This window comes from Montipora capricornis, chromosome 9 (assembly GCF_036669925.1).
Source record: "Montipora capricornis isolate CH-2021 chromosome 9, ASM3666992v2, whole genome shotgun sequence".
In the NCBI taxonomy this organism is placed as follows: domain Eukaryota; kingdom Metazoa; phylum Cnidaria; class Anthozoa; order Scleractinia; family Acroporidae; genus Montipora; species Montipora capricornis.
Genome location: NC_090891.1, coordinates 16,220,455 through 16,248,048, shown reverse-complemented (window position 1 = coordinate 16,248,048; position 27,594 = coordinate 16,220,455). Strand labels below are relative to the sequence as shown.

The 27,594-nt window shown below is 39.3% G+C and overlaps 4 protein-coding genes and 1 pseudogene across 4 annotated transcripts in view; 3 read left to right on the top strand and 2 right to left on the bottom strand.

The window, feature by feature from the left end:
- The first annotated feature begins 6,516 nt into the window (after window positions 1-6,516).
- LOC138017351 (DNA ligase 1-like) lies at window positions 6,517-7,209 on the top strand. The gene has a single exon (XM_068864456.1). The coding sequence runs from the start codon at window positions 6,517-6,519 to the stop codon at window positions 7,207-7,209; it is 693 nt and encodes a 230-aa protein (XP_068720557.1).
- Window positions 7,210-7,443: 234 nt separating this feature from the next.
- On the bottom strand, window positions 7,444-8,867 carry LOC138017827 (uncharacterized; annotated as a pseudogene).
- A 325-nt stretch (window positions 8,868-9,192) lies between these two features.
- On the top strand, window positions 9,193-12,939 carry LOC138017350 (bromodomain-containing protein 4-like). The gene is made up of 3 exons (XM_068864455.1): window positions 9,193-9,303; window positions 9,572-9,724; window positions 11,539-12,939. Exons 1-3 carry the CDS (start codon window positions 9,193-9,195, stop codon window positions 12,937-12,939), a joined length of 1,665 nt encoding a protein of 554 aa, XP_068720556.1.
- Window positions 12,940-16,526: 3,587 nt separating this feature from the next.
- On the bottom strand, window positions 16,527-22,021 carry LOC138015030 (NADH dehydrogenase [ubiquinone] 1 alpha subcomplex subunit 5-like). The gene is made up of 5 exons (XM_068861924.1): window positions 21,856-22,021; window positions 19,250-19,294; window positions 18,803-18,919; window positions 17,991-18,056; window positions 16,527-17,070 (listed from the first exon to the last, which is right to left on the bottom strand). The coding sequence occupies exons 1-5, from the start codon at window positions 21,898-21,900 to the stop codon at window positions 16,972-16,974; spliced, it is 372 nt and encodes a 123-aa protein (XP_068718025.1). The 5' UTR covers window positions 21,901-22,021; the 3' UTR covers window positions 16,527-16,971.
- LOC138015020 (isoleucine--tRNA ligase, cytoplasmic-like) overlaps window positions 21,951-27,594 on the top strand; it is a 60,720-nt gene continuing 55,076 nt past the window's right edge. Inside the window, exons 1-3 of the mRNA XM_068861914.1 lie at window positions 21,951-22,180; window positions 26,123-26,198; window positions 26,366-26,446. Of these exons, the coding sequence (XP_068718015.1) occupies window positions 21,951-22,180; window positions 26,123-26,198; window positions 26,366-26,446 (387 nt within the window). The remainder of the gene's footprint in view (window positions 22,181-26,122; window positions 26,199-26,365; window positions 26,447-27,594) is intronic.

Genomic DNA, 27,594 nt, shown 5'->3' with positions numbered 1-27,594 from the left:
AAAAAAGTAAAATAACGATCTTAATTTCCTAACGTAAACAAAACCTTGAAAACATTGCTTGCGCTGCCCCAAATAGCCCGGAGATATTGCTTCAGTGCATTTTTTTTTTTTTAATTGTACGGTTAAGTCAGAAATCAGTGAAAGATCATATCCAGAGCGCTCGGAACAATAAACAAACAGTGTGGCAGATCTGCGAAGTCATAAACGGAAACGTTTATAAAACGTGACATTGCATGAAAAGAGCCCTCGGTGGCCTTTTACAGAGGCAGATACAAAAATCGGATCGGATCAACTGACTCGGACCGCCAGTCCACGTCGGATCAACTCGAACCGACCCGAATCAGAAAACATAAGAAAGAAAACCGAAAACTAGATTCCAAAATTCCCGAGATCAGAGGGACAAACTTGTAATAAGGTTCACTCCATTACAACTGATCATAAACAAACTTAAGATGAAATTAGGGTAAACGAACAATCGCTCTTCATCCCTCAGTTCAGCTACATGGCTACGTGGCGATCTCAAATACAATTCACGGCACAGTCCACCTCAGTGAGCGTTGAAATGCCACATTTCAAGGCGAAAAATTGCTCTAGCCTTATGTAACAGTTAAATGGACTCTCGATTTCGATGGAAAATTCGGTCTAGTACGCGTAAGAAGAACAAACATAAAATTCTCTTACCGTTTGCAATCTTCAAAGATCAAAAAGATATCTAGCCAGTAGGTCATTACGCCTTCAAAATGACCGCAATTGAACGACGTTTCCCGCCGCCCCGATCTATAGGATCTTAAGGGAGAGTGCATTTAAACAAAACTTAGTTTTGGATTTCTTTCCCTAAAACAACGTAACAATTTTTTAGTTTCTTGTCCTCTATAAAGCAAAACCGCAGGGTAAATGAGACATGTTCAGTATATTAAAATAGAGACCATTGTCAAATAGTTCCAACGGAAAATTCCAGCCTACCCAATTACAAACATACAGACTGGACATATGAAGTAAGATTTGAATATGTTCTGCTAATGTTGTGCATTATATTCAACGGAAAGACTATGCGTCGTCTATCGGCAGAGAACTGTTTGGAAAAAATATTTCCAGAGGCGTTTCCTAAACTGACTATATAAGACAAAAAACGCAAGATTTCGCTTACCTTAACTTTTGGCTGACTTCACAGATACGGATCGATCAGTGGCCAGTAGGCGCTAACTAGACAAAAAACCCAACAATCGAACCAAACAAGCAGGAGGTTTCTTCCAAGCTACAATAAGATTAATGTAAACCGAAAGCGAAACCGGGCAAACAATACGAGACCGTCAGTGGTGCGCTCAAATCAGTGTGTTGAAACTATTTCTCAGGAATTCACAGCATGGTATGCCTTGCTTTATTGCATAACTTAACATTGACACACCCCAGTCAATAATTAGCACCATGGATAGCACAAAATATTGTACTGGCAAAATACTCAATTAGGGCGATTTCAAAGGTATTTGCGCGAGATCGCGTTTCGCCTTTCTCGCGTGGCTTGATTTTCACACTCAATTAATTGCATGTTTCGCTCGCTCTACTTTCCCTGTAAAACGAGGAACTATTCAACAGTGCGAAGATAGATATATTTTTTTATAGTACGGTTACCGCGAGAAAAACAAACTCTACAAACTAGAGATTTTTTTGTCTAGCCAGAACCCGCGTTGCAACGTAATTTCCCAGCAAGCGTGGTGCTTATATAGAGACTTTCCAGCAAGTTAAGTAGCGAACGTTCAGTTTCCCAGCCAGCGCAATTCTGCCCTGTAGAGCGGGTATTTTGCAGAGCGGCTCCGTTGGGTACTCCTGAATGTTATACCGTTCGTCGCTTTTTAGCCAAGAAATTTACGTTTTTCGTTGTTTAGTGCGAAGTCCGAAGAACGGAGAACTATTAGGATTAGAATGGGGCATCTTCCGTCAAGTAAGCAACATAACAGATCCTGATCAAAATTCCGGTGTCAGATGTCAATATTCCAAAGGGTCGGACACAATGAGATGCTTTGCTTGACGCAAAAGAGGTTGAAAATTCTTCAAATTCTTCAAATTCTTTGTTAGACCACCGCGTAGTGGTGGGTAAGTATCTCGAAATATTTCATCTAGGGGTAGGTGAGTCTGCTGGTCTTTTGAGAAAAACTGGGAAATACACCTTATTCCAAAATGGCCGCTGATTTATGCGGATACAAATTGGCCCTTGTTGTCTAGTTCAAGATAAAATATTCTTTTGAACTTTAAGCTTAAGAACGAGGCATCAAGGGCTTATTGAATAAAACAAAAGATTATTTAAATGGCGGCCATTTTGGAATAAGGTGTATGTCGTTGACCCACTCCCATAAAAATAATCTGTGGTCGATATCCCAAATCGTCGACGGCGAGAGAAGGGTAAGTCGCGTGTCTCGTTCTTAGCGGATCAGTCAGCCATTTTGATGTCGCTTTGCTGTGAAAGTTCACATTTTTACGGACAGACGTACGGGCTGCACAACAATTTTGCGAAAGGTATAGAATTTTCGCTGCGAATGAAACGGAAGTATTGGTCTATTTTGTTGCTTCTATGTTATCTGGATGCAATTTACCTGCCTACTTTACAACAACAAGCACGTTTAAATGATCAAATGGTATATGAAATGAATCATATATGAACTGCGGATATGAAATCAAGTGAAGCTATGATCTTCGCAGTTATGAACGCAATTTTTACAATTGCGTAGAGAAGCCTGAAAATTTCAGGACTTCAACGGGGTTTGAACCCGTGACCTCGCGATACCGGTGCGACGCTCTAACCAACTGAGCGATGAAGCCACTGACGTTGGGAGCTGGTCATTTGTGGGTTCTAATGGTCCCGTGAGGAATGAATCAATGATGAAATGGTATATGAAATGAATCATATATGAACTGCGGATATGAAATCAAGTGAAGCTATGATCTTCGCAGTTATGAACGCAATTTTTACAATTGCGTAGAGAAGCCTTAAAAATTCAGGACTTCAACGGGGTTTGAACCGTGACCTCGCGATACCGGTGCGACGCTCTAACCAACTGAGCTATGAAGCTTTCAGGCTTCTCTACGCAATTGTAAAAATTGCGTTCATAACTGCGAAGATCATAGCTTCACTTGACACTTGACAAGGACGATTATAGCAATTAAATTACCATGGTAATTTATTTGCCTTTGTCGCTTTTATTTTCCTTTGCTTTTAAGATTGGCAAATGATGTTGAAACAAATCCTGTTGATCAGCGCTCTGGACCAAGGATGTTTTCACCGTACGTCCTCGTACGTGTAAAACTTCGCACTAACCGTTCGGTACCGCTCGTTTAATTTTGTTGTAATATTTAACTGAATATTTATATTTCATCCGTCGGGTCGGGAAGCCTTCTTTGTCGGGTTATTGACCCGAGGCCGGGCTCTTCTCGGGAACAATGTTGATCAATCCCTTCACTGAAGAACCATTTCTTTCAATAATGAAGCAAAAAAAGAACAACAAGCTTTCTTTCAAACAATTCTTGACTAACAAGAATTAGTCAAATTTCAAATTGTTTTTTACCAGAAGGCTGTGCAGAGTTGAGTACAAATAAATAAAATTATAAATATCCAGAAAATTTTAAACACAGACTACTCAAGGTGTTCGGTTCCGTCTCTGGTATCCAACTCGAAAAAGCTACCAGAGAATATACCGTTTGGTTTCAGTGTTGTACATAACAGCACAGTTAATAAAATATTAACGAGACCTCGACGAAGAGGTAAATCAGCGACTAAATTTCCTGTGCGAGTGGTAATGCTTCTTATGCAAATTTTTGACAGAGGTCGTTAAAAAGCTTTACTTTTGGGAGTTCATCTGGACGAAAAATTGTCACAAAAACCTTTTCCAGCGTAAAATGTATTGAAACAAACAAAATATTTGCTATTAGCGGCAAAAAACCCTTTCTATTTTTACTGCGTGCGTGCAAACAAGAAACAACAGCAATTAAATAAATTTCATTCTCACAGTTCAGGATCTTAAAACCCTTTTCGGAGGAACGTTTACCGTGAATAATGAAGCACAAAAGAGACAACAAGCCTTCTTTCATATAATTCTTCACTGCCACATTTCCATTATTTTACCTGAAGACTGTGCAGAGTTGAGTAAAAAAAAAAAGTAGATTGCCAGGCAACTGAGATGCGACTTCAGTAAACAAGGTGATGCATTCAAAGTGTTTGATTCCTTCGAAACCCCTACAGAATTTGCCATTTGGCTCTTCAGCCTTGTACATAACACCACAGTTAGCGAAATAACATTAGAAACAAAGCTCACTTTGTGATATCCGACGGCGAAAGATGCAATTGTTGTCGAAGACCATTACTCGTCGCTTTGAAGATCCCACATATTTATTTTTCACCGCCTGTCTTTTTTATCCAACTGACTTGCCATTATTGCGCTCCATAAGGGGTATCCACTAAAACGCCATTCGCGTCACTACGGCTTTCGACACCCTGGCAGGTTACGTTAAATATTCTACTGTGTCCACGGCATAAAATCTATGCATGAGTCTACGCACAAAGACACTACTTAGCAGGGGAGGGACAGGAGAGACTTTTCATGACAGAAAAAGAAAAAGAAAAACATGAAAACAAACACATTAAACACATTTTCCGACTGGGAGGATTGCCATACTGGCAACCCAGTAATAACAATAGGGACCTTAAGATTTGAGGACGTCATCTGTCTAGGACGCCACCGGAAGTTCGTTTTCGCCTGATAATGTCACTGCGCATGTCTGTGTGTGAATGGGACGGCGTTTCACATTTAGTGAGTACGCCATTTTTTTCATTTCGCGTCCTACGTAAAACGTGAGTATGTTTTTGTTTTTGGAGCTCAAATTATTCATTTCTTTCGCCGTTTTCGCTGTGCTTTTGGATGTTCTATTGTTAACAGTGCTTGTTATTTGATAGATAGACGATGGATTCCAGTTCCGAGTAAGTAGACTCCACATACTTTGCCTATTAACGGGATGGAAAAATTTATCATGTTGAGCATCAATTTATCATGCCATGTGAGAGATCGACTGATGTAGGAAGAGTGTAGTTTTTATCAGTAGTCAAACTCTCACAGCGAGCCTAATCAAATGTTTTCGAGCGCTGCAATTTTTCCTTTGAAGTCTCGATATATTGTCCTCCTGATTGCCATGTTTTGATTAAATTCATGACTTTGTAATTTACTGGTTGCTCTTACACCGTTTCCGCGGCTTGAGAATAGATATATCGGAGATGCTTGTTTTCTGGATAAGTACTGTAATATATTTATTTCTCTCGTAATTAAGGCTCTCATATTTATTATCCATGTAAGTTTCATTCCACTACAATGCAAAGAATACTCGCCGCTATTTATAAAGCCTCCATGACATTAATTTTTTCTCTCTATCAAAGACCAGTTAAGGAGGCTCGAAATAGTTTCTCCTTTTTTCAAACAAATAAACATATTCTGTCCTTAGATACAGTTAGGGCAATCATATCAAGACGAAATTTGGCCAGGGTATTAAGTACCTATCGTAGATTTCTCACATTATGTTTTCCTCCAAAATAATGTTACCATGGCAACGATATTAGGCATTTCTTTAAGCCTTAAAATCAACCTTTGTGGTCCTTTTTGAAGAAACGGAACGGTGAAATTTTCCCATTCATCGTTACCAGATAATGTTAGAAATACTCTCTAAAATATTTAAAATTCAACAAAATCTGTAGGTCAGTTTTTCAGAAAAATAAGTTTTTTTGAATTGTGTCTCTAATTATTTTTTTCACCTACAGAATTTTTTTAAATTTGAAGGACAAACGGTTTAAATTAATCTAAGCTAACATGCAAAAAATGAAAAAAATTCACCGTCCAGAAGCAGAGATATAAACGAGTAAAGTTGCAAAATCATGAAAAATTAGGGGGTTACAAGATCAGCATTTACGCATGCGTCACCCGCTCATTCGAGTCCGCGCGCGAGTGGAGCTACAGGTCAACACAAACGGATTTAAGTAACTATTAAACCGTTTAAGTAGAATTTTCGTAGTTTTCGTGAATAGGCGATGTCTATTTATATGCCATGTATATAGAAATTGGAGAAAGGTAAGCGAAATTAGCGGTATTTGTTTATTTCTGGTGATCCATTTAAATCGTGAGCTGACGCTAGCAGCTTACGAATTGCGTGTGTGGCTTACGCGCGCGCGCTCAGCTGAAAACCCTTTCGAGCCTCCTTAAGTTCAGGATTTTACATATATGTCTTTCTGTGGGACAATTTGAACAAAATGATACCTACTTTTGAAACTTGTTACAATTGAAATGGTGTTTGATTTGTCGTGAAGTGGTTGTTGAATTTTAATTTGCTTTGGTTATATTAGAGCATATCAAACATAAAAATCTCAGCAACTAATGCTGTTCAATTCAGTTGCATTAACTCTGAAGAAATATAGCTTGAAATGTAGGCTATTGTAGTGATATTTGCTTTTCTTTTAATAGAGTGCCAGCTTTTCCAGGGGTCCAGATGTGGACCAAAGAGCATGACATTCTGCTGTGCAGGGAAGTTCTCTCAGTGAATCCATTTTCTGCAAAAAGAAATTCGAATGAACGAGGAAAACTGTGGGAGGAAATTAGCACCAACCTGAATAGCACAAGTGGTGTGCGTTTTTTTGTAACAAAAAGATCAGTTCGGGATCACCTCAACATATTAATTAAGAGGTACAGGAAGAAGATGAATGCTGAAGAAAGGTCAACTGGAGTGTCACCTGAACCTACAGAATTGGACCAAGCACTGGCTGATATTATTGAAATGGAGGAAGTCGCTTCCACCTCCCAGGAGATTGATGAAGCAGTGATTAAAGAGAAAGAGGACACTGATAAACAGAAAGCTGAAAGTATAAGAAAAAAGGCCATGGAGAAGTTAGGAGAAACCCAGAAGAGAGCAGTCGAGGAAGGAGAACAGGAAAACCATATGAAGAAAAAGAGAAGGAGTGGCAATGAAACAATCTCATTTCTGCGTGAGAAAGCTGAAAGCGAGAAGGCATTGAGAGAAGAAGAGTTAGCAATACGACGAAAGCAGCAAGAATTGGAGGAGAAGAAGCTGGCTTCTTATCTTGATCAACAGAAATCTATGATGGAGCTAATGCACCACCAGCAGCAGCAACAATCTCAGATCCTCATGGCTGTTGTTGACAAACTTATGAACCAAAAAAGTTAGATCCCTGCACTCAGGAGTATTTTCCATTGTTTACCACATTATACCATAATCTTATTTGTTACAGCTTTTTTTACGTATTAATTCATTGTATTGTTAAGAAAAACTCCATTTAATGGAGGTTTATCAAACTTGAACAACCATTTCGTTCTTTATTCAATCTTGTTGTGCCATAAGTTTACATACTGAAGTTGTGTTGATTAAATAAAGTTTTGTCATATTACATCAATAATTAAATCAAGCAAAGTATTCTTGCAACATGGGTGGGTCCAAATCAAAATACTGGGAAGTGGTATTACCATAAAGGCATGTAAGGGCATTTCTTAAAAGGGCACAAACAATGTACATTTTACCTATTTGGCTGAGCCCTATTTTTAAGTTTTTCTTAAAATCGAGAAAGCAAAAATAATTAATTATGTCCCCAAACAGCCATTCCACTGAGCTTCTCACTGGGCTCATGGAACTGTTAAACTGCTGCATTGGGGGAGTCAGGATGGAGCTTGGAGGTGTACGCGAAGAGGATAGGCTGGGTCCCCATATATACACAAAGGCTGCCCAGTTGGGGAGAAAGCAAATCTTTGGAGATCATGGTACAGTCCTGAGTCTCGTAGCATTCCCGCATCATGCTTTCTGCCCTCTGGAAATAGTAAAGGTTTGTAGAATTAGGGGGGTGAAAATTATTAATAATTGTTGATAAAAGCTGCCATTCTATTTATCTTTACTGTTGTACTGTTTGGCTACAAAAGATGACCCTATGTTATAGGGTTCCTGCCTGTTTCATTGTGGTCCTCACATGTTTGCTATTTTACTGTTCACTGATTGTATATGACAACATATGAGAAGTATGTACTAGAGGTACTTTGACCCAGGTCTCCAGTAGGTTTTCTTGTGTTCAAATTCCTGCAGTGTTGTAACAGTAGAGCCCACTGCTAAAGCTTCTGATTGTTTATAAATATAAATAAAATTGAACGATACAGCTATAATTAAACACACTTACCAACAGGACCGTAAAGATTGGCAATTAGTCCATTTGGAATGGCGATTGATTGAAATTTCAGGGCATGCACCCTCTTGTGCCCATTGTAAACAATTCTTTGATTGGTGTTTGGGCGACAAATTGGACGAACTGTACCGTCCACAAAGCCGAAACAATTGTCGAGGGCCGCACCTTTATTTGAAACAGCTTCAGCATATGTCTGTAATGCATGGGGATTTAAAATAGTGTGATTCCACTCTGATATCCGACGACCATGATGCTCAAATATAAAATCAATGACTGTATTACTTATCATGGAGATTTCAGGGACAGGTCTGCCGAAAGTGCTTATGAGGTCGCTGTAGCGGCAAGGGTATGCCAGCCTTTTTAGAACGATGCATAATCCTTCAGTACTGTCACAGATTGTTCCTTGTTTACACTTTATTTCGTCAGGCAAGCCAAGAACATCAACCAAGAGAGGAATGTCGTATTTTTCGAAACGTAAATCTGTCTTACACTCGGCCTCACTTTTACCTTGCAACGTAAATCTTTCATAATTCCAAAAAGGATACTCTGGATTTTTCGATTTGTTAGCATCATACAACATGAGAAACTCATCCTCATTGATTATTTCCTCGCAAAAACTTACAAGAAGTTCGTCACGCGCTTTCCTGAAGGACGCCATTCTCGACCAAGGCGCTAGAAAAAGTTCCCGTCGTGTTTATCTTTTCTTAAGTCTAAAGTTCCCGCGAAAAGGACGGCGTTCTCGCCCCAGGCCTTTATATGCCGTGACGTCCTAGGAGAACATGCCGTTCTCAAATCTTAAGGTCTCTAATAAGAAGAAAACGACGAAATTCCACCCATTTTCCGACTGGGATTGCCATAAAGGCAACCCAGTAAAAACGGCGGCCATTGTCGAGGCCATTATATCCCAGTCTTTCCGGGCGCTCTCCCGCTGACCAAAAAGCCCGAGAAACAATAACTTTGAAAGAAAACGCTGGCAAATAGAAATGAGGGCTCTGTTGACGCATCAAGTTCTTCTCTCAATGAATCTGCGTGAGTTTCTCCATGCCGATTGTCTCTTTGGTTGGAACTATATTCGGGCAAACAGTGATATCCGAGTTTGTGTTTTCCTGAGGAAATGCAGCTATGTACGGCCATATTCCACCGAATGCAGTCCCTTCTCCACAAATGGTGAATTTACTGAATTAATTAGGTTGGGGGAGGGAGTGTTTTTAAAACAAAGCAGGAACGTTTTCGAATAGTTGAAGCTGAAGTTCTGAAAATTTACATTCTTGCGGTCCGAAAATGAACGATTTCAGTAGAACAAGGACAACTGGTAAGATAGATGTGGTGGTTTTTCATTCAGAAATGTTACCTTATTTTTAGGGAAGCGATCAAGTTGTTTTCTTTGCGCCAACGCCAGGAGGGTTAACTCCATCACCAAATCTTTACACGGCATCAGCGCCATCAGCACCAATGATGCCTCCACCTCACATGCAGTTTCCCTCTCAACCATCGCCACAAGTCACTGGAATGTCTGTAAGTATCCTCTTCCAAATTCTCTAGTTTTTTAACCATGTTTATCTAACGTGATCATGCCGCCATAGCTCCGTCAAGAAAGTAAAAAGGGTCAAAATTACCTTGCATTGACAAATGTCATTTTGCAAGGATTTATAGAAATGTTTGAATGCAAGGAATGTTCCAGGAAGAACCTGCAACACTGGCCAAACTGGTATGTTTTTCAGAGAAAACACAAGTGAGAATGCACAGAGCCAACATTTTTCAAGGAGTTTTCAACAACAATTTAATGGCACTCAGGCATTTGAAATGTTTTGTGTTTAAATGAACAGGGAATGCAAAGTTCAAATATTTCTCAGTGTTTCAGGTTTAGGGATATAGGTAGGTTAAAAATTCAATAAAAGTATTTTTGAGTTTTCTCAACAGTTTTCTGCAAATAGAACTCCAAATAGAATATGATGGAAAATTAAAGAGATATAATCACTTGCTGTTAGCCCAGTTATATACATTGGTTTAAACTCAGAAATGCTTAAAGGTAAAGGTAAAGTCTCCGCTTACGAGCCAGAAGGCTCATCAGGCCGGCGCTTATCTCCGGTTTCTGTAGCATGAAGCGACTAGGAGTATTTGTACTCCCCCCTGGATGGGATGCTAGTCCATCGCAGGGTTACCCCCAGCATTACGCCGGTACCCATTTATACACCTGGGTGGAGAGAGGCACCGTGAGAGTAAAGTGTCTTGCCCAAGAACACAACACAATGTCCCCTGCCAGGCCCCGAACCCGGACCACTCGATCCGGAGTCGAGCGCACTAACCATGAGGCCACTGCGCCTCCCACAGAAATGCTTAAACCTTAAGGTAACTGAATTCAGTTTTTGAGCTCTCATACTGCCATTTCTGCCATATTGATGCAGCATTTGTCTGGAAGCTCAAACTTGGTCATGTAGGTTGTTATCTTTGACAGTTAATGTTCTCTGCAGGCTGTTGCCATGGAAATGCATCTAGATTAATACTATGCCTAGAGAATGCTTATTCTTCATTTATGCAAAATTTTCTCATTAGTTTTTTTGCAGCATTTGCTTACTTAAAATAATTGAAATAAAGTACACTAAACACCTCTACACAGACAGATTTTTCTTAATTCGCTGATAGATGTTTTTTCAGTTTTCCCAAAATTTTGTCTGTTAAATTTCTGATTTTCTTTAAAGACAATATATTTGTAGGCAGAACAATTTTAATTCTAAATTTCTTCAATCTAATTATGGGTTTGGGAGAAATTTGGCAAAACAGCCAACTGCTGTCGGTCTCAAATATATGAGCAAGTGAGCATATGCAGCCTTTTGCTGGGTTTCTCTGAAGGATTTTCAGGCAATGTAAGCGAATTTAGACCACATTTCCGAGACCATCACAAGAAGGAGAAAAAAGTTTTTGCCATTCTCGCCATATTTGCTTTGTTTTCAAAATCTGTGCCAGCCTTTCAGTGAATACTGTTGACCATGGAAAAACTGTGTTCAGCCACCTTAAAGGACTGACGGCAGTGAGATAAAAAGATTTGCACTTCCACGCAATTTCCCTTTTTTTTTGCTTTTGGCCTATGATAGTTTACTAGAGGTCCTTAGCACCATTGAATTGTTGAAGTTGTTTGTGATTTTATAGAATATCGTAAGGAAAATCACCACTTGCTTTGCTAATGCACTCAGCTTATCCTTCAAGCACACAGATACAGACATTACAGTTGTAAAGTAAACGATAAAGGACAACTGTCAAACATATTGAAGTTGCAAACTTCTATAATAATCCAACAAATAAACACCCTGTGTATAATTATTTGTTTGTAGCCGGCAGCTCCTTATGGTCATGGGTCTGGTCCTGTAATTGGTCTTCAAGTGCCCATGTGGGCAACACATGTTCCTGCACAGAGCCCCCAGCCAGCAGTCATTGGAAACATGATGCCCTATCCAACACAGCCTACAATGCAGTATCAGCCTTGCTTCATCCCACCTCCTCCTCCCCCTCCTCCCCCTCCCCCTCCAGTACAGCATACCAACCATGCAATGTACTACAATAATCCAGTCCAGTCATACAACATTATTCCACAGCAGTATATCCCTGTACAAACAAATAGAGGATTTAGACCTAATGTTGGTACTGGACAGCCATCAAATGTGCCATATGTAATGCATCAAGACTATGTACCAGTGGCTAACTCAGGGTTCCCAGCTCATAGCTTACCAGGTCCTCACAATCCACCAGTGGGTTTACCATCCTTTCAGCTTCACACACGACCTGTTGCTTATGAAGTGCCATCTGTTCAGCATGCTCAGTTTGTACCCCAGTATTCCAAGCCTACTCAGCATTTTGCAACATTCATTCAAAATAGACCAGAGACTGTTGATCAACAGGCACATTATGAACACACAGAGACAAGCCTGACTCACAGTATGTCCACTGAGGGAAGAGAGGAAATGCAAAAAATACCTGAAAAGGAAGAGAAAAAACGTGAAATTGCTTTTGACTCATCATCACCTCAGGAAGAAGCTGAATTGCATCAATCAAAAACAGAGACGGCGACAGTGTCAGTTACCACAAGCGAACGAGTTCCCACACCAGTACCCCAGCCAATGTTTCAAGTACTGGAAGATGAACAAAATACAGATGAAGTTACTCACTCCCCAAGTGAAACAACTTTGGTACCAAGCCCATTATCATCAGATGGTATACAAACTTTGTGCAACAGTCCCATCCATCCAGACCTTTCTGACAGCGACGAAGAAGAGCTAACAGCCAATGAAGATGATCAAATTCCTACAAAGGACACAAGTTGCCCTGGGGAATATACACTTGTTTGTTCCTCTGTTGAGAGGCTGGAACCAGAGCATCCATATGACGTACAGAGAAGTAAACCTGCTGATCAAGAGAAGTGCCTTTGTGAAAAGCTTCAACCTACAAGGGAAGAACCATGCAGTGTTGATCCAGTGGTCAGTATCTCTTTTGAGAGGTGTGACTCAAATAGCATTCAAGGCAACCAAAGTCAAAACCACCATCGGTCAATACGCTCCCTTATTGACAGTCCAGTTTACAACACCAGTCACAGCACAGTGCTCTGTCAGTTGACACAGTCCTCTAGCTCCCCGGCACAACCTTGTATTGGAATTAGAAGACGCCCATTGACAACTCACTTTCGACAACTCTTCAAGCCTATATCACCTGGTAACAAAACTCAGGACAAGGCAACTTGAGGTTATTTGGCTAGTCCAGCCCATTGCAGCTCTGGATTTCTTGGCTGTCTCGTCTATTTACCTATGTTAGAGTGGTGGTTTCCAGTTAGGGACAATAATCTGTGGTGGCCTATTCAGCTTCCCTACAACACAAAGCATCCATTCATTCCATCTGGGATCTTCCGCAGTTATGGTTTGTTTAGTAGTGACAAATGAATACCTTTTACTGAGATAGAGGTCCGCACTGTAAGTTACGAACCAAGTTTCTTTCCATTGATTTATGTGCTCAAGCTATAAATTAATGGAGAAAAATGAGCATCTATAACTTCCAGTATGGACTGTGAAAACAAGGTCAGTAAGGTATTTGTCAAAGGTATATCTTTGAGGTAATGAGGTGTGTGAGAAAGGAAACTAGTTGAAGTAAAGTGAAATGTTCAGCTGAAGCAAATGATTGACATGCCTAAAAATCTGAAAAACTAATAAATCTTAATTACCATGGGTAACCAAGCATCTATTGTTGGTTTTCACTCACATGATCAACAGCCATGTTTTTCAACGAAAGCAAAAGAAAATGTTTGCATAATAATAGAGTTAAATTCCTGTAGGATTTGGTCGGGACTCCAACATGGCCGCCGCTTCTTTGTTTAGGGGCTCCAACATGGCGGCTGTGATGTCATGTGAAAACTGAGAATTTCTTGGAAAATATAAATAAACCACAGAACAACATTGGCCTAAATACTGGTGTCTGATAACTAGACCATCTTCTTAAAATGGCTACCAGATAGCCTTATGGTTTGAGATTCTGCCATTGAGAAACCTCTGCAGGGTAATTTGACAGCTGATAAATGCTGGCATACAATTAAACTCTTAATTCATTTTGATTTTTAAGCCCGGGGGTGAGGGTACTTGCCTATGAAAGGGGCAGGGATGCTCCTAGTCTTGTGAGGGGGTGTAAATTTCAGATTTTGGTTTCACTTAGGGTGTTCTGGGTAAAATGCCATCGTATGTAGCCGTGAAGGTCTTGTGTAGGGTTGCATGCAAAGAAATATGAAATATAGATTTAATATATTTTAAAAATGGTCTCTTTTAGGATCAAGAAAAGCCTGGGTCAAAATTTAATTCAAAATTTCTAATAAGCATCCCCTCCCCTTCATATATCAAGTCCTGCCCCTTCCTGGCTTTTAAGTAACACTTTTTCACCTAGAAAAATGGAAATCATGGGTGAAAGGCAAAGATCATACAGAAACTTTTTTATTAAATTATTTATAAAGAAAGGGCATCGAAAGTTTGTTAACACAATCTGTTATGATTTATTAAACAGAGTTAATATCACCCATCGAAAAATCACATCAAAGATCGCTTTGTTCTTCACGTATCATATTTTAGGTTTGGACCTCTACAATGTATTCTTGTTAATAGTTTTGACCAGGAATAACATACCTTGATGAAGTTTGGGTGAGTGCAGTCCTTAGGACTACAAAGATCTGGACAGTCACACTTCATGAAATTATTTTTATTTCATGGCTGTTGCCTAACAGGAGCCCGGTAGCCTGGGGCTCCCAAAGAATAGCTCTGGGCACCTTAATTTTTCACAGCAACACCTTTCACTTCATATGTTGGGCTCCTAAGTTCTCAGCGTTTAGCTCTCAGGGCCCCTTTAAGATTTTCTTAGGCAGCAGCCTTGTATTTGTGTTTACTTCTTATTCATGCAAGTGTTTTGGTCATGGTCAAAGTTGTGTTTGGCCAGATTTAGCACAAAGCATTTCCGAGTGGCCCTAAACTAGCAGTAGTATCACCATTTACTGCATCTGTCACTAACATGTGGACCATGACGTTAAGCATCTTAGCAGAATGGATAAAGGAAGCACATGACCTTGAAGCATGTAACTTGCAACTCTTTTCCTTGAAACAAAGCTGGGGATTTTAGGACACCAATTTTATGCCCAAATATGGACAAAAATAAGATTGAATCTGCATGCACAGGAAAATGCATGAGCTACATTGCATCTAAATAAGGAAATTTTTAAACTAAAAAAACCGCAGCTTTAAACCAGAGGTAAACACTAGAAGATCACGAGCTTCTGTGGATAATGAATCACATTCAGCATCATAATTGGCCAAAGTTATGAGTTACGGTTTTCAACCATCTGTTAACTGTCATTTCAGATGTCATTGACAGCAGTAAAAACAGAACTGTTGATGATAAGCATATTATTATTTTATGAAGTGTGCAGTTAGCTGTAATTTAAAAGACAGTTCTCAGAATGACTTATCTTCATAAATTAGTTATTTTGTTATATGCAGATGTAGAATTTTTTCAGTCTTGCATTGTATCATACTATTAACTAATATTGTTACTTCAAATAGCCTATTTCAAAATGCAAGTGGTAAACAAATTTTATGCTCATTTCAAGGATGCTTAGTAGCTTAAATAATCCTTTGGAGCACAGCTGCATTGTACATTGATTCACTTTTCAAACTAAAGAGGAATGTGCCTCGGATTGACATTGATTTTTGACTTGTAAATGCAACTGTTGTGGCAAACTAGTTATGAAATAAAGTTCACTGTTACAGACGACAAGACGACACAGTGTTTTGGATTGCCTTATGCATGTACCACGATACAAAATGCTTTTAAGCATTCGCAACAAGAGTTACTGAACACATGAACGGAACAGAAAAGAATAAGGCGGAATATCAAAGGAATTAAACGAAATGAATAAGAATGGTACTGGAATGACACCCAAATAAACCTGAATGTAGTGGAATGAACCATGAAAATGCCAAATCCGTGGCTATATGAATAATTATTTGTTGTGGAAGTAATATTTTTTTCGTGAACAAATACAGTAGCAAGAGAACAGAATGTTATTCCAATTGTTTTTTTTCTATGGATCTCGAGGGCGGTTTTCACTGTGGGAGTCAGAAAACACGTGAACACTTTTATTTTATTCTGACAGGTTAATTGTGTACTGACCGATCACAATCAAGTTTAGCAAACCACAAACTTAGGGCCTGTTCACATTAAGGTGGGGGACCCCAGGTAGGTGAGGTACCCCGCCTTGGTGGGGTAACCAATCTCTCCATACAATTTCTATTTTTTTATTGATTGTGTTCACATGAGAGGTGGGGTACCTCACCGAGGCGGGTTGCCCAGTCAGCTGGCTTTGCAATTGCACGAACATAACATCGTGACTCACTCCAAGGCTTTTTGCTTCCCCTTTAATTTTAACTGTTTTTTTTTTCTGTCAGTCTCTCTATTCTGCATGCTCATTCATTCACAGTCTAGAATGACGAAAAATTACGATTTGTTCCTTTGTCTACGCTAAACAGCTTTATTCTGCCTCATTCTGGTGTCATTCCGCCTCGTTCCGGTATATTCTTGTAACATTCTTAATCACTCCGCTTTATTCCAGAGTCATTCTGCCTCATTACAGCATATTCCAGTTTATTCCGGTATATTCTGTTCTGTTCCATTCCGTTCCTGTGTTTAGTAACACCCATTTGGCAACTGGTAAAGCGTAAAACCACAACATGGCTGTGTATTTAATCTCAGAAAGCATGAACAACTCAAACACAAGAGAACAGAATCATAAAACAGACCAGTATTTGCTCAAACAGCTGCAGTCTATAATTTCTGTATTTGTTGTCTTCTTGCCATGTATATAAAAACACTAGTTCAGTGACATCAGAGGGTACATTGTAGATGTATCTGTAGTCTGAACACATCTTACCACTAGTTCAGATGGTAATTGAAGTAGAAAGTGGCAACTCTTGGAGAAAATATATTACAAATGTTCAGAAAACAAAACCAACTGTGTTGTATCACTCAAAGCAGAATTTACAGTATGGTGACACAGTTTAATGGTTTTAATTGGTTTTAGCAAATGGAGTCAGTTATGGTACCCTCCTTTAATCAACTCTGTCCTTGTTTGTTATGAAAATGAATACTGAAGTCGTAGGCAATAACATTCCCCAAACTATTTCTTGCAAGTTGGCCTCCAACAGAAAGTCTACTCTGGTATTTTACAACTGAATTGATGGCAGTTCCTCTCATGGCCACTTCCACTGGTTTTCAGGGGCAGGAGTTTGAAGGGGTTCCCACGGCTGCCACTCTTGCATTTTGTTAGCCAGGGATAACTCATCTTCAGCCTGAAAAGAAAAAATGCATACTTGTAGGACATCATCAAAAAATGTTCAGCTCCAAATTAAAGGGTGCTTCCATAGTTCCCATTTTGCATTGCATATCTGTTGGTTTGCATCTTGCAAGAAGATACATTTGTAAAATATACGTTTACACAAGAATATCTATACATGTACATACTTCAGACATTTAATGAGGCTCTAAATAGTTTCTCCTTTTTTCAAACAAATAAACATATTCTGTCCTCAAGATGAAATTTAGCCAGGGTATTAGGTAAGTACCCATAGTATATTTCTCCATTATATTTATCTCCAAAATAACGTTACCATGGCAACGATATTAGACATTTCTTTGAGCCTTAAAATCAAAATATATTGTCTCTTTTGAATCAACAGGATGCTGAAATCTTCCCATTCAGCATTACCAGATAATGTTAGAAATAATCTCTAAAAAATTTAAAATTCAACAAATTCTGTAGGCCAGCTTTTAGGAAAAATCAGTTTTTTTGAAATGTATCTCTTAATTTTTTTTTTCCACCTACAGATTTGAGAATTTGTTTTAAATTTGAAAGACAGATGTTTTAAATTAATCTAAGCTTTCACATTCTCAATTATTAGGGAAAAGAGATCAGTAGACAAAACAAGAACTGTGTGTGATCCAAGTACCTTCTAACTCATGCAGAAGATACATGTACAAGCCCTTATGCCTGCTATGACTGTCTTAACCATTCCACCCCTAAAGTATTTCCTGGCATTAGACTGTGTAAAATGTATTAGTGGCTATTTTTGGAGGGAAAGGTTTAGATGTATGTACTATTATCATAAATAATAATCATGCTCTACTGATGCTTGCCTTTTGCCATCCTCTGGATTCTTTCCTGGTATTGCAGTGTAGATGTTACATTAAAATTTTCATGACATGACTGTACCTGTTTCATGACTTCTTCAATTTGTCCTGCACCAAGTTTTTGTTCTAGTGTCAGCACATCACTCTCCTAAGAACCAACAAAAAAAACACTTGATTGTTGTTGTTTTTGAATTCAATATAATTGGTATAATAATGAACTTGAAGTAACTCAAAGGCTCCAAGTACAGGCATCTTAATGTACACCTGCTAACCAGTCCCTATTAATTTTTTGGTTGGAATTCTCACTGTTATACAAAATATAGTTTGAACTAAACTTCTTTAGATTTTGTCAACATACATGTACATGTACGCATAGACTTATTCATTTATTTATTTAATCACTTTCACCACAACAGAGAAACAGGCTGTGGTGGGGGTCGCTCAACAGAGCGAGGCTCCAAATTAAGTGCGCCCTTTTTTTTACCCTCCCAACCATGATACACCACAGAAGGCAGACCACAACACCGGGAACTAAATGCCCTACATCTTTGCGACAAGTGTGCGGGTTCTTTTACGTCCCACAGGATTATGAACATTGAAGGGTTGTGAGACGGGACCTCTGGCCTATCGTCCTTATCTGAGAAGACTAGAGAGCCTAACCATTTGCAGATGTAATTACAAAGGCAGCACTTTCTCCTCAGTTATTTAAAGATCCTGAGTGTTAGTCCGGCCGGAGTTGAACCCACAACCTCCCGCGTGGCAGTCTGGTGCTCAACCAACTGAGCCACCAGTGCACGGGCCTACCTTCTTTAAAGGTTAAAGAAGCAAGCAACAGCACGTTGGCGTACATGTGATAATGGGGAAAAAGGAGTGGTTTTGAAACCATATGCTTACTTGCTCCACAAGGCCCAATCTTTGCTTGGTGATCTGTTCTGTGTGTATTCTGTATTGAGCACTTTGTGGCATGTTTCCTAACACCTTCAAGGTCTCTTTATACAGTTTCAACAAAGCCTTTTCAAAGAAGAAAGTGTAGGTTTAGTACATGTACTATAAAATTCAGAAGTGGAGCAGGTTAATACACTGTTTTCTACAGTACAATAATCATTATTGCAGCAGTCCATTCTACAAATATCAATGATTGCTTGTTTTGCAGAATAAGACAGAGAAAAGACATCTGTAGGCTTTTAGGGTCTGACATTGTCAGAACACTTTCTTCCTAAGATGTTTAAAACACAATGTAGCATGTAGGATTCATGTTGAGTTAGGTTAGGCAGGCAGGGAATCACCTAACTTGAGGAGGAGGGTGGGCAGTGAAAAGACTTTTACAGTGGATTTACATACCTCTCTTGGTTCTTTGGCAACTGTCAAACCAACCAATGCAGTTGTCTGCAAATTAAAGAGCTGGTTTCAGCAATCCTTACTTGCTAAAAACTAAGATACTGTAAATTATTTGATTTTGAGCAGATAGATAAACAAAGCTGCCTACTGTACTCCTTCCAACATCTTCAGGAGAGAACTGTAGCAATATTTCACCATTGATAGCATAACATTACTTGGTGCTGCTCTCACAACAATGACCTTTAAAAACAATGCATTACACAGTTCTTTGGCCTTAAAGACACCAGTTGTGATTAAGGCCCTTCTGATCACTTCCACGTAACTACATGGCACACATAAGAAGTCACGCGACTGTCATGCGACAGTCTTCTTGCAGATGATGCATGCCTTGAATTCAAAAGTTAAAGTTGTGTTGAAGAATAATGCATTATGATGCCAATATTTGACCATGAGCTTTTGTAAACCTGTGAGAGCATCTGATTTGATGAATTCAGTCCATTCTTCACCCACTGGCAAAATGTCTCAAAAATCACTTCTGGAGGGAAGCAATAACTGCAATAACTGTAGTTGTCACTTCTCTCCAGAAGTATTATTATTATTATTAAAAGTATTAGTATTAGTTTTAGCATTATATTAGTAAACGTAAGTGCTGACACACAAGTCATTATTTTTCCATCTTTATCAACTTCACAGATGTTGACAACCAAAACCCAACAACTTTTTCTATTTTGTATTTAAGTTAAGTTAAATGTGCTTCAACAGGGGACTGTTACAGTAATAATTGATGACCCATCTTTCAAAAAGCCTGACATAACACATGCTTCCAGAAAATTTTCAGTGATTTGACCAGCTCGACATAATAGGCCCAGTTACACCGAGCACTTTTACCATGGTAAATGACCATTTCACAACGGGAAACTGCATTTAGCCGACAGTGTGACCGACATTTTCGAAGGTAAATTTGCCATGATAAACTTCTATGGATACGTAAAAAAGATCAGAGGAAGTGCCCATGACATTTAACTTGGTAAGTTGGAAGGGTGTTTGGATGCCCAAAGTGCACGAGCCAATCACAATGCTGATGATGTTGTGATTAAATTTCCCACCAATGAATTGCATGAGATTTCTTTTTACCTTGGTAATCTTCGTAACATGTGACTGCTGGTTAACATGGTATACTAAAACCCACGTGTGAGGCACTGCCTGATAATTTACTATGGGAAATGGCATTTACCATGCTGTGTGTAACCACACCTAATTCAAGTTTGATATATAAATCCCTTTGTCTGTTTGTCCAGACCAGTTTCAATTGATCTAATCTTTGATCTAATACCAAATCTTGAGAGAGAGCTGGGTCAAGAAAAATTATGTCCAACACTGATTCGCAAAGAATACATCATATGACATGCACACCCGGAAATTCAAGCTTTCATACCATTAAATTTGTGTATTGCATGCTTAATTTGCATAGACATTTTAGGATCCTGAGTGTTGGTGTGGCTGGGATTCAAACCCATAGATAGCTAGAAATACTAGGACATTCAAATTACTTTCGGAGGGCATGTAGTTGATTTGTTGCCTGAGTAGCATCATTTGCACCCGCACTGAGTGAGAAAAGGTTTTGTGTTACACACCAAAGTACCATCAGCTGTTAAAAGGGAATTTGAAATCAACAGTGAAGAAACATTGGTGTCCCATGAATGCAAATCTAATGAAAAAAAAGTTACTCCAGGTCAGGAATGTGATATTCCAAAGGTGCCCGGGGGTTGAGAAATTTGACAGTCTGTAGGTGCCCAGGGGTGAAAAATTCATGCTAGCTTCCACGAAAATGTCACATTTTCCTGGGTCAGCCTGCCTCGCCTACCCCACCCTTGGGATTAACATTGATAGGAGCATAAACTTGCAAGCTTAAGGACAGTGCCTACTATTGTTATTGCGCATACGTTCTGCGCATCTCAAGATACTCAGGTTTCCTATCGGTGCAGCTTGCTTATACAGTAACATTTTTGCGCGGTTTAAAACTATCTGGATAAAGTAGAAAGAAAATTGGGGGTAACCATGCATTTTTGAGAGATAATGAAGCTTTAATTTGAGAAAGAACTCCATACATTGCTTTGTATTTTATAGCTGTTTACAAATATTATTCATCAATTATCTTTGAAAAATGCGTGGTTACCCCCAATTTTCTTTTTGGATTTCAATAACACTTGTTAAGATCTACATTTCCTGCATAATCATAAACCGGGGTAAAAATACCTTTGAATTATTAGTAGGCACCGTCCTTAATATTTTCGAAATCAAATTAAAAGTTTAGTAATCATTAAGAGTCAACTTTTCAGTAATTGGTTCCAATCCTCTCACTGATTTTGTTAGAAGATCACAAAGGATTAGTCGTGGAGATACAATTATATTGCCTTCAAAGTGATTGATGTTGATCCTGCTTTATTGCAGCTAAGCTTGCAGTTTATTTTGCGACTGAAGCTTATCGTTATGACTGATTTTATGTTCTTGAATTAATAAATCAGTAGTTAACCTCGACCTTACTTGTCATAACTGCCCTAATATGCCGCTAAATTCTTTCTCAACACTCGTCGACCTCAACTAATTACCTTTTTGATATAAGTTGACGCCATCTTGAAATCCTTGCAAGGCATTATGGAGAATATTGCATCATTGCATGTTGGGATAGGTACGGATCCATGTGATGTTGAGGAAGTTTCTCTTCCGACAAAACACCAGCTCTTTCCCTAAATTGCGTCGCCTGTTCTCCTTAAAATTAATATTTCCTCGAGCCTGTTCAAGCGGTAAACCTGCCATGACTGCTGGAGGAGTGGATTATCACGACTTTCCGAAAGAGGAGGAAAAGATTTTGGAACTCTGGGACAAGTTAGATGCTTTCCAATCATGTTTACGCCAATCTAAGGACAAACCAAGGTTGTAATCTTGAGAACCTTATGGTTATTTTTCCTATTTATTGATTGCCATATTTGCCTCACTGAGCGGAAGCTTAAAAAAATTCAATATTTTTACCAAGATCGTTCATGATCGTTATTTGCAAAGTGAAAGATAAGGGCCTGGGCACCAGGCAAAGTGAAAGTTATATTTCCGTCTCTATATGAATATGAATATGCTTATCATCAGGGAGTTTAAGTAACAAGGATAAAAGTGGGAGGAAAGTGCATTTGGGAAAATTATGTGCAGGCAAAGATCAAAGCATTCTGCCCAAGAATATGGAGCTTAATTTCTTCATGAGAAAGTAAATTCTGTTTAACCTGTTGAAAACCTGTGGAGTTGACATGTACATGACATCGTTGAAAATCAATTATTTTTTGACTTTCTGTAATTAGAACAACCTACATGTACAAGAAGATGGTATTGAAACTCTGCAGGCGTAAACATTTCTTAGCTTTGGCCCTGGATCTGGGGCTTAGAGACTAAGCGCCTTCTGGAGGATCAAGGTAGTCCTAAATCACTGTGGAGGCCTGCATTCCTTCCAACTCACCGGGATCCCAAAATTAAAAAAAAAAAAACCGTCCAACCGACCACCAACAGCACGATCTTCATCAACATTTTATGCATATTCCTGATTTCCTTTGCCAGAGGAGAGTAGTTGATGTTTTTGTCATCCTCTTTAGTCACCACACTCCTATTGCAAGGCAGAGAAATCAGCAAACATCCACTCCTGCGATGCTCAATCCACCACCGCAATGTTTCGACAAATGTTCCATCTTCTGTGTCGTCTTGATGCTCCTATCTGATCAGATCTCCACATTCCCATTCTCTGAAACCCTCACCTCATCCGGAACCTCCTTAATACCACACAAGTCATCAGCACTCTTTACTTCGTACTTTCGCCAAAGCTTCCATAACATCCTCAACCCATCTGATCATGCCTGCTCTGATGCACTCTCTGTGCCAAACCATTATAACCACTTGTCCTGTGCCCAACCGACTCCACCACCTTGCCAAACACTATAAATTTTAGATCGACATTTCCTCCTTCTCGATCGTGGCCCAAAAAAAAAAACCATGTTCACAAAGAAAAAAATGCCCTTCCATGCTCTTCCCAAAAAACCCTGCTCTAAACCACAACCTCTTATTAACCGCTTCACTGACATCCCTCATAAACTTCCATGCGACCTCTTCTCCTGAAACATCTGCTTTCTTGATTTCTGCACCTGCTTCCTTTACTTGTTCTTCGTTTCTCCCACCTGCAATGTCTCTCCAACAACCTTCAAGATCCACTCATCACTTGCCTTGACATATCCAAACAGACTGAGTTCCTCCTCCTTCACACTATCATTCATACTGATCAATCCCTGTACAACCTCACTATACTCCCTTTGTTGTTGAAAGCCCCAAATATCGTCAACCATTCCAATCACTCTGATCCACAATTCCTGCACTGTACCTCACAACACGTATAGCCCATGCAATTATCAACACCAACACAGCACCATTGTCTAGCAAAAATTCCATGGCTATGTCCCGTGAAAAACCCTGCACAACATTGATCAAACTCTCCAGCTCCTTTTCAGGATACAGCTTCAAATCATCCATAAACAGCAATGGTTAATCAACCTCTGATGCCTCCCAAGTTTTACCCAATTTTCTCCCTATTCAACAACATGGTAATAGGGATCATTGCAAGAACAAACAACAGTGGTGACAAGGAGTCCTCCTGGAATAATCCACCTTTTATAAATCCCCTCTTCATCCAACACTTCCCTATTTGATATCAACAGAGTTTTCCAATCGCTCATACTACAACTCAAAAAACCCTTCACAATGTCAGCCACCTTCACCATTTCCAGCCTGTCAACAACCCACAAATGACATACTATATAGGCCTTCTTATAATTTAGCCATTGCCAAACACCTTTACCTCACTGGAGCCTCCCTTAACTTTGTCTTGTCTGTCAACAACTGATCCTTTGTACCCTTGAGACCTCTTCCTGCACCCTTTCGCCCATCTGGAAACAACTTATTACCATACATGTATTTACTTGACTAAAAGTTGACCTTTTATGACCTAAAATCAGTCCAAAAAACTGTCATCAACTTATACTCAAGTCATACAGATAGCCAGTTTGGTAGCCCTAGAACTATCAGATTATTAGCATAAAAATTGCCTATAAAAATCTACATACATGTAAAAACCAACTGTACAAAAGAAGTTCCGATTGTGCTTGTGTTTAATGAACTCAGCTGGGTATTTCACGGTCAACTTACCTTCGAGTGGTACTGTAGTTGGTCTCTAGTTGCTAGTCACTGTTCCCTTAACACGCGGATGTTCCTTCTGTATCAATACTGTCCTCCCTTTACCATCCAGTCCGGTACTTCCCCACTGTCCAAACAACTCTGCGAACTCTCCGAAATCAGCCCATGTAAGGACTTAAACTTCTTAAACCCCCTCACCCCATCCAGACCCAGAGACTTCCAATTCATCTTCTTCCAAATTCCGTTTTCTACATCCTCAACACTAATCTTCACTTTCACTTGCTTCTCCACACTGCTCATCCTGTCCCTCACCTAATCCAACCACCCAGTGACTTTGTTATGTTCCTTTGTCACTTACCAAATACCACTCCAGAACCTCCTTATCTCCTGTATTTGGTGCTTAGGTCAGCCTCACATTCACATTGCCCTCCAACTCTTTGTTCAACTGACTCTGGTTATTCTTGAATAAGGTGTTCTGTCTTACCTTCCTACAGTTGTCTAGGAACTGCCAAACTTTTGTGTGCCGAGGCTGGATCTTCCTCTTCAACAAGGAACTCACTGCAACTGTTCCCTTCTTGACAACCTGATACAAGTACATATACTTACTCTTCAACCAATCATTCATTATTTTCCCAAGCACACTCCCCTTCCTTATCTCTTCAACCCTTGCCAAATCTTGGTGTGATTCCTCAATGCTCTTCTTTCTCCTTTGCCACATGGCTCTCTTCTCCTCAAACGTGTTACCTTTTTTCTTCCCAATCAACCCCAACCTGTCCGCGACTACATGTACATACAGTCTACGACCCATTATACAAAAGCCTATTGATTTCTGACACCTTTACTTCTCTATTCACTTTCCCCCCTGTCCTGAGCCTTTAAACCAGGAACCTCAACCCACTTTTCACTGCCAAAGACTGCTCTCATTTTCTGCTGGCCACTCATCATCATTGAGAAAAGTAACCAACTTCTTGACAGCCACTTGGGCCTGTACATCATCAATTATTGATGCCACCTTTTTCCCCTCACCATCCTGTCTTCCAGCCCTCTCCTCGCCTCCAACACCAAGACAATCCAACTTCTCCACGACCACCTTGACCACCATGTCATCCTTCTCTCCAATAATTTTTCGTAATATCACCTGCATAGACAGTGAGGAATGCTTTCAAATTGCTTCACATGTACATGTAGTTTCAACCAGAAAATTGTAAAAGTGGTTTTCACTCCGAGGAAAAAACCTGAGTCATTGAACTGAAGTGCATTGTTTTGTTTTTTGTCATCCTTTTAATTTGACATCAAGCTAGATACTGGTATGTTGTAACTGTAAATTCTTTCAATTATCAAGATTTTAAGCAATAATTAAATATAAAATAATGAAGAAAGCTGTTGCTCGTATGGCAAGAAACAGAAAAACTGAGTCACACGACTAGCAGGACACGTGACATCCTAACTCAGGCCCAGCCCCACTTCAGTGTGTGAGAACCTCATTTCCCGCCTCTTCCGCAAGCTCAGCCAGCGGGAAAGCCATTACATGATTGTATGATTTTAGTCCTAAATGTCACATGAAAGCCTTCAGTGAGTATACAGTGCTGAATAAGTGAAAGGGGTATCACACCGGATCTGTATCAAATTGCAACTTCCTTATTTGTAATAATTCAGGTACAGTTTTTATGATGGACCACCATTTGCTACTGGCTTGCCACATTATGGGCACATCCTTGCAGGAACCATTAAGGTATGCTTGAAGTTCTTAGTGCCCTAGGTAGTTGTTTCATTTAGTACATGTAAAACACTAAAATTTTAATGGTAACAATTTGTGAACACCTTGCTTACATGTACATGTGTTATGGCATTTTTTTAACCCTGAAGTTATCAATAATATTTCAATAACATTTTTTACAGGATATTGTTACAAGATTTGCCCATCAGTCTGGTTATCATGTTGAGAGGCGTTTTGGTTGGGACTGCCATGGTCTCCCTGTGGTATGATGATTTTTTTTGTGGGTATTGGGCAGCATACATGTACAGTAATGTTGCAAGGTGTGTAAGAGTGAATCAAGTGTGTATTTCGGTGGTGCCAATGTGGCCTTGTAGCATGACAGAGAACATATACAGTACTTAACAGTACAATGTACTTTGTACTTTGGAATACAACAGCGGGAACTTGCATACAGTGTAGTTATTTCTTGACACAATCTAGTGTGCAAGCAAAACTACAGAGCAAAAGGTTGTCCAATATTTCATTGCTGATTGCATTTTTTGTGCTGCACAAAATTAAAGGTATAGTTTTCTCCCAAATACATTCTGTAGTTTGCTGCTGATCAAATATGTGAAAGACAAAAAAAGGATTTAGCTCTGAGGAAGGGCTAACAATCAAAATGCCAGCTTTCAAATTTCTTCACAGTGGTCAATTTCCCATATCAACTTCACTTGATAAACCCTTTCTTTTACTTCACTTTCCCACCGACACAGCACCACAGCTTCTTTACAATCTAACCCCTTTATCCTACAAGTGAAAGAATGCTTTACTTCCAATAACCAGGGACCAATATTCTTAACCCAATGACCAAGACAATGGTTGTTTTAGACTAAACACTTCAGATAATTGATTACTCCAATCAACAATACATGCCAATCCCATGCATGGAATGCAGTGTCTCGCACTTGTACACTGACTGCAGACTAATCCTACCTCAGTTATTGAAAGCTAACTACCTATTTTAAAATGGTTGCTTAGACTTAAATACTGCTTATCAGCGCTAATCAAATGGGTGCTTAGACTTAAATACTGTTTGATATCAGCAATATTTATAGACAGTCTGCAGTTGTCATACGCCTCCTGGTATGCTAACTGTTTCAAATGAAATGGTGCGTAACCCTAATCACTAAATTGAAAGCTTAACCCTAATTCCTAAAATGCAGGCAGTGTCCCTAACCTTACATGAAAGCTAATCATTCAAAATAAGTGCTCAGTAACAGAAATCACTCAGCTGAGCATTTGACCTTAATCGCTAAAATTTGTTGGCCTTCAATAGCACCAGAGAAAAAATCTTACCCAGTTTTTGAAAATTTTACCTAGTTAAAAAATTATTACCTAGTTAAAAATAAAATCACCTAGTTAGAAAAAAACT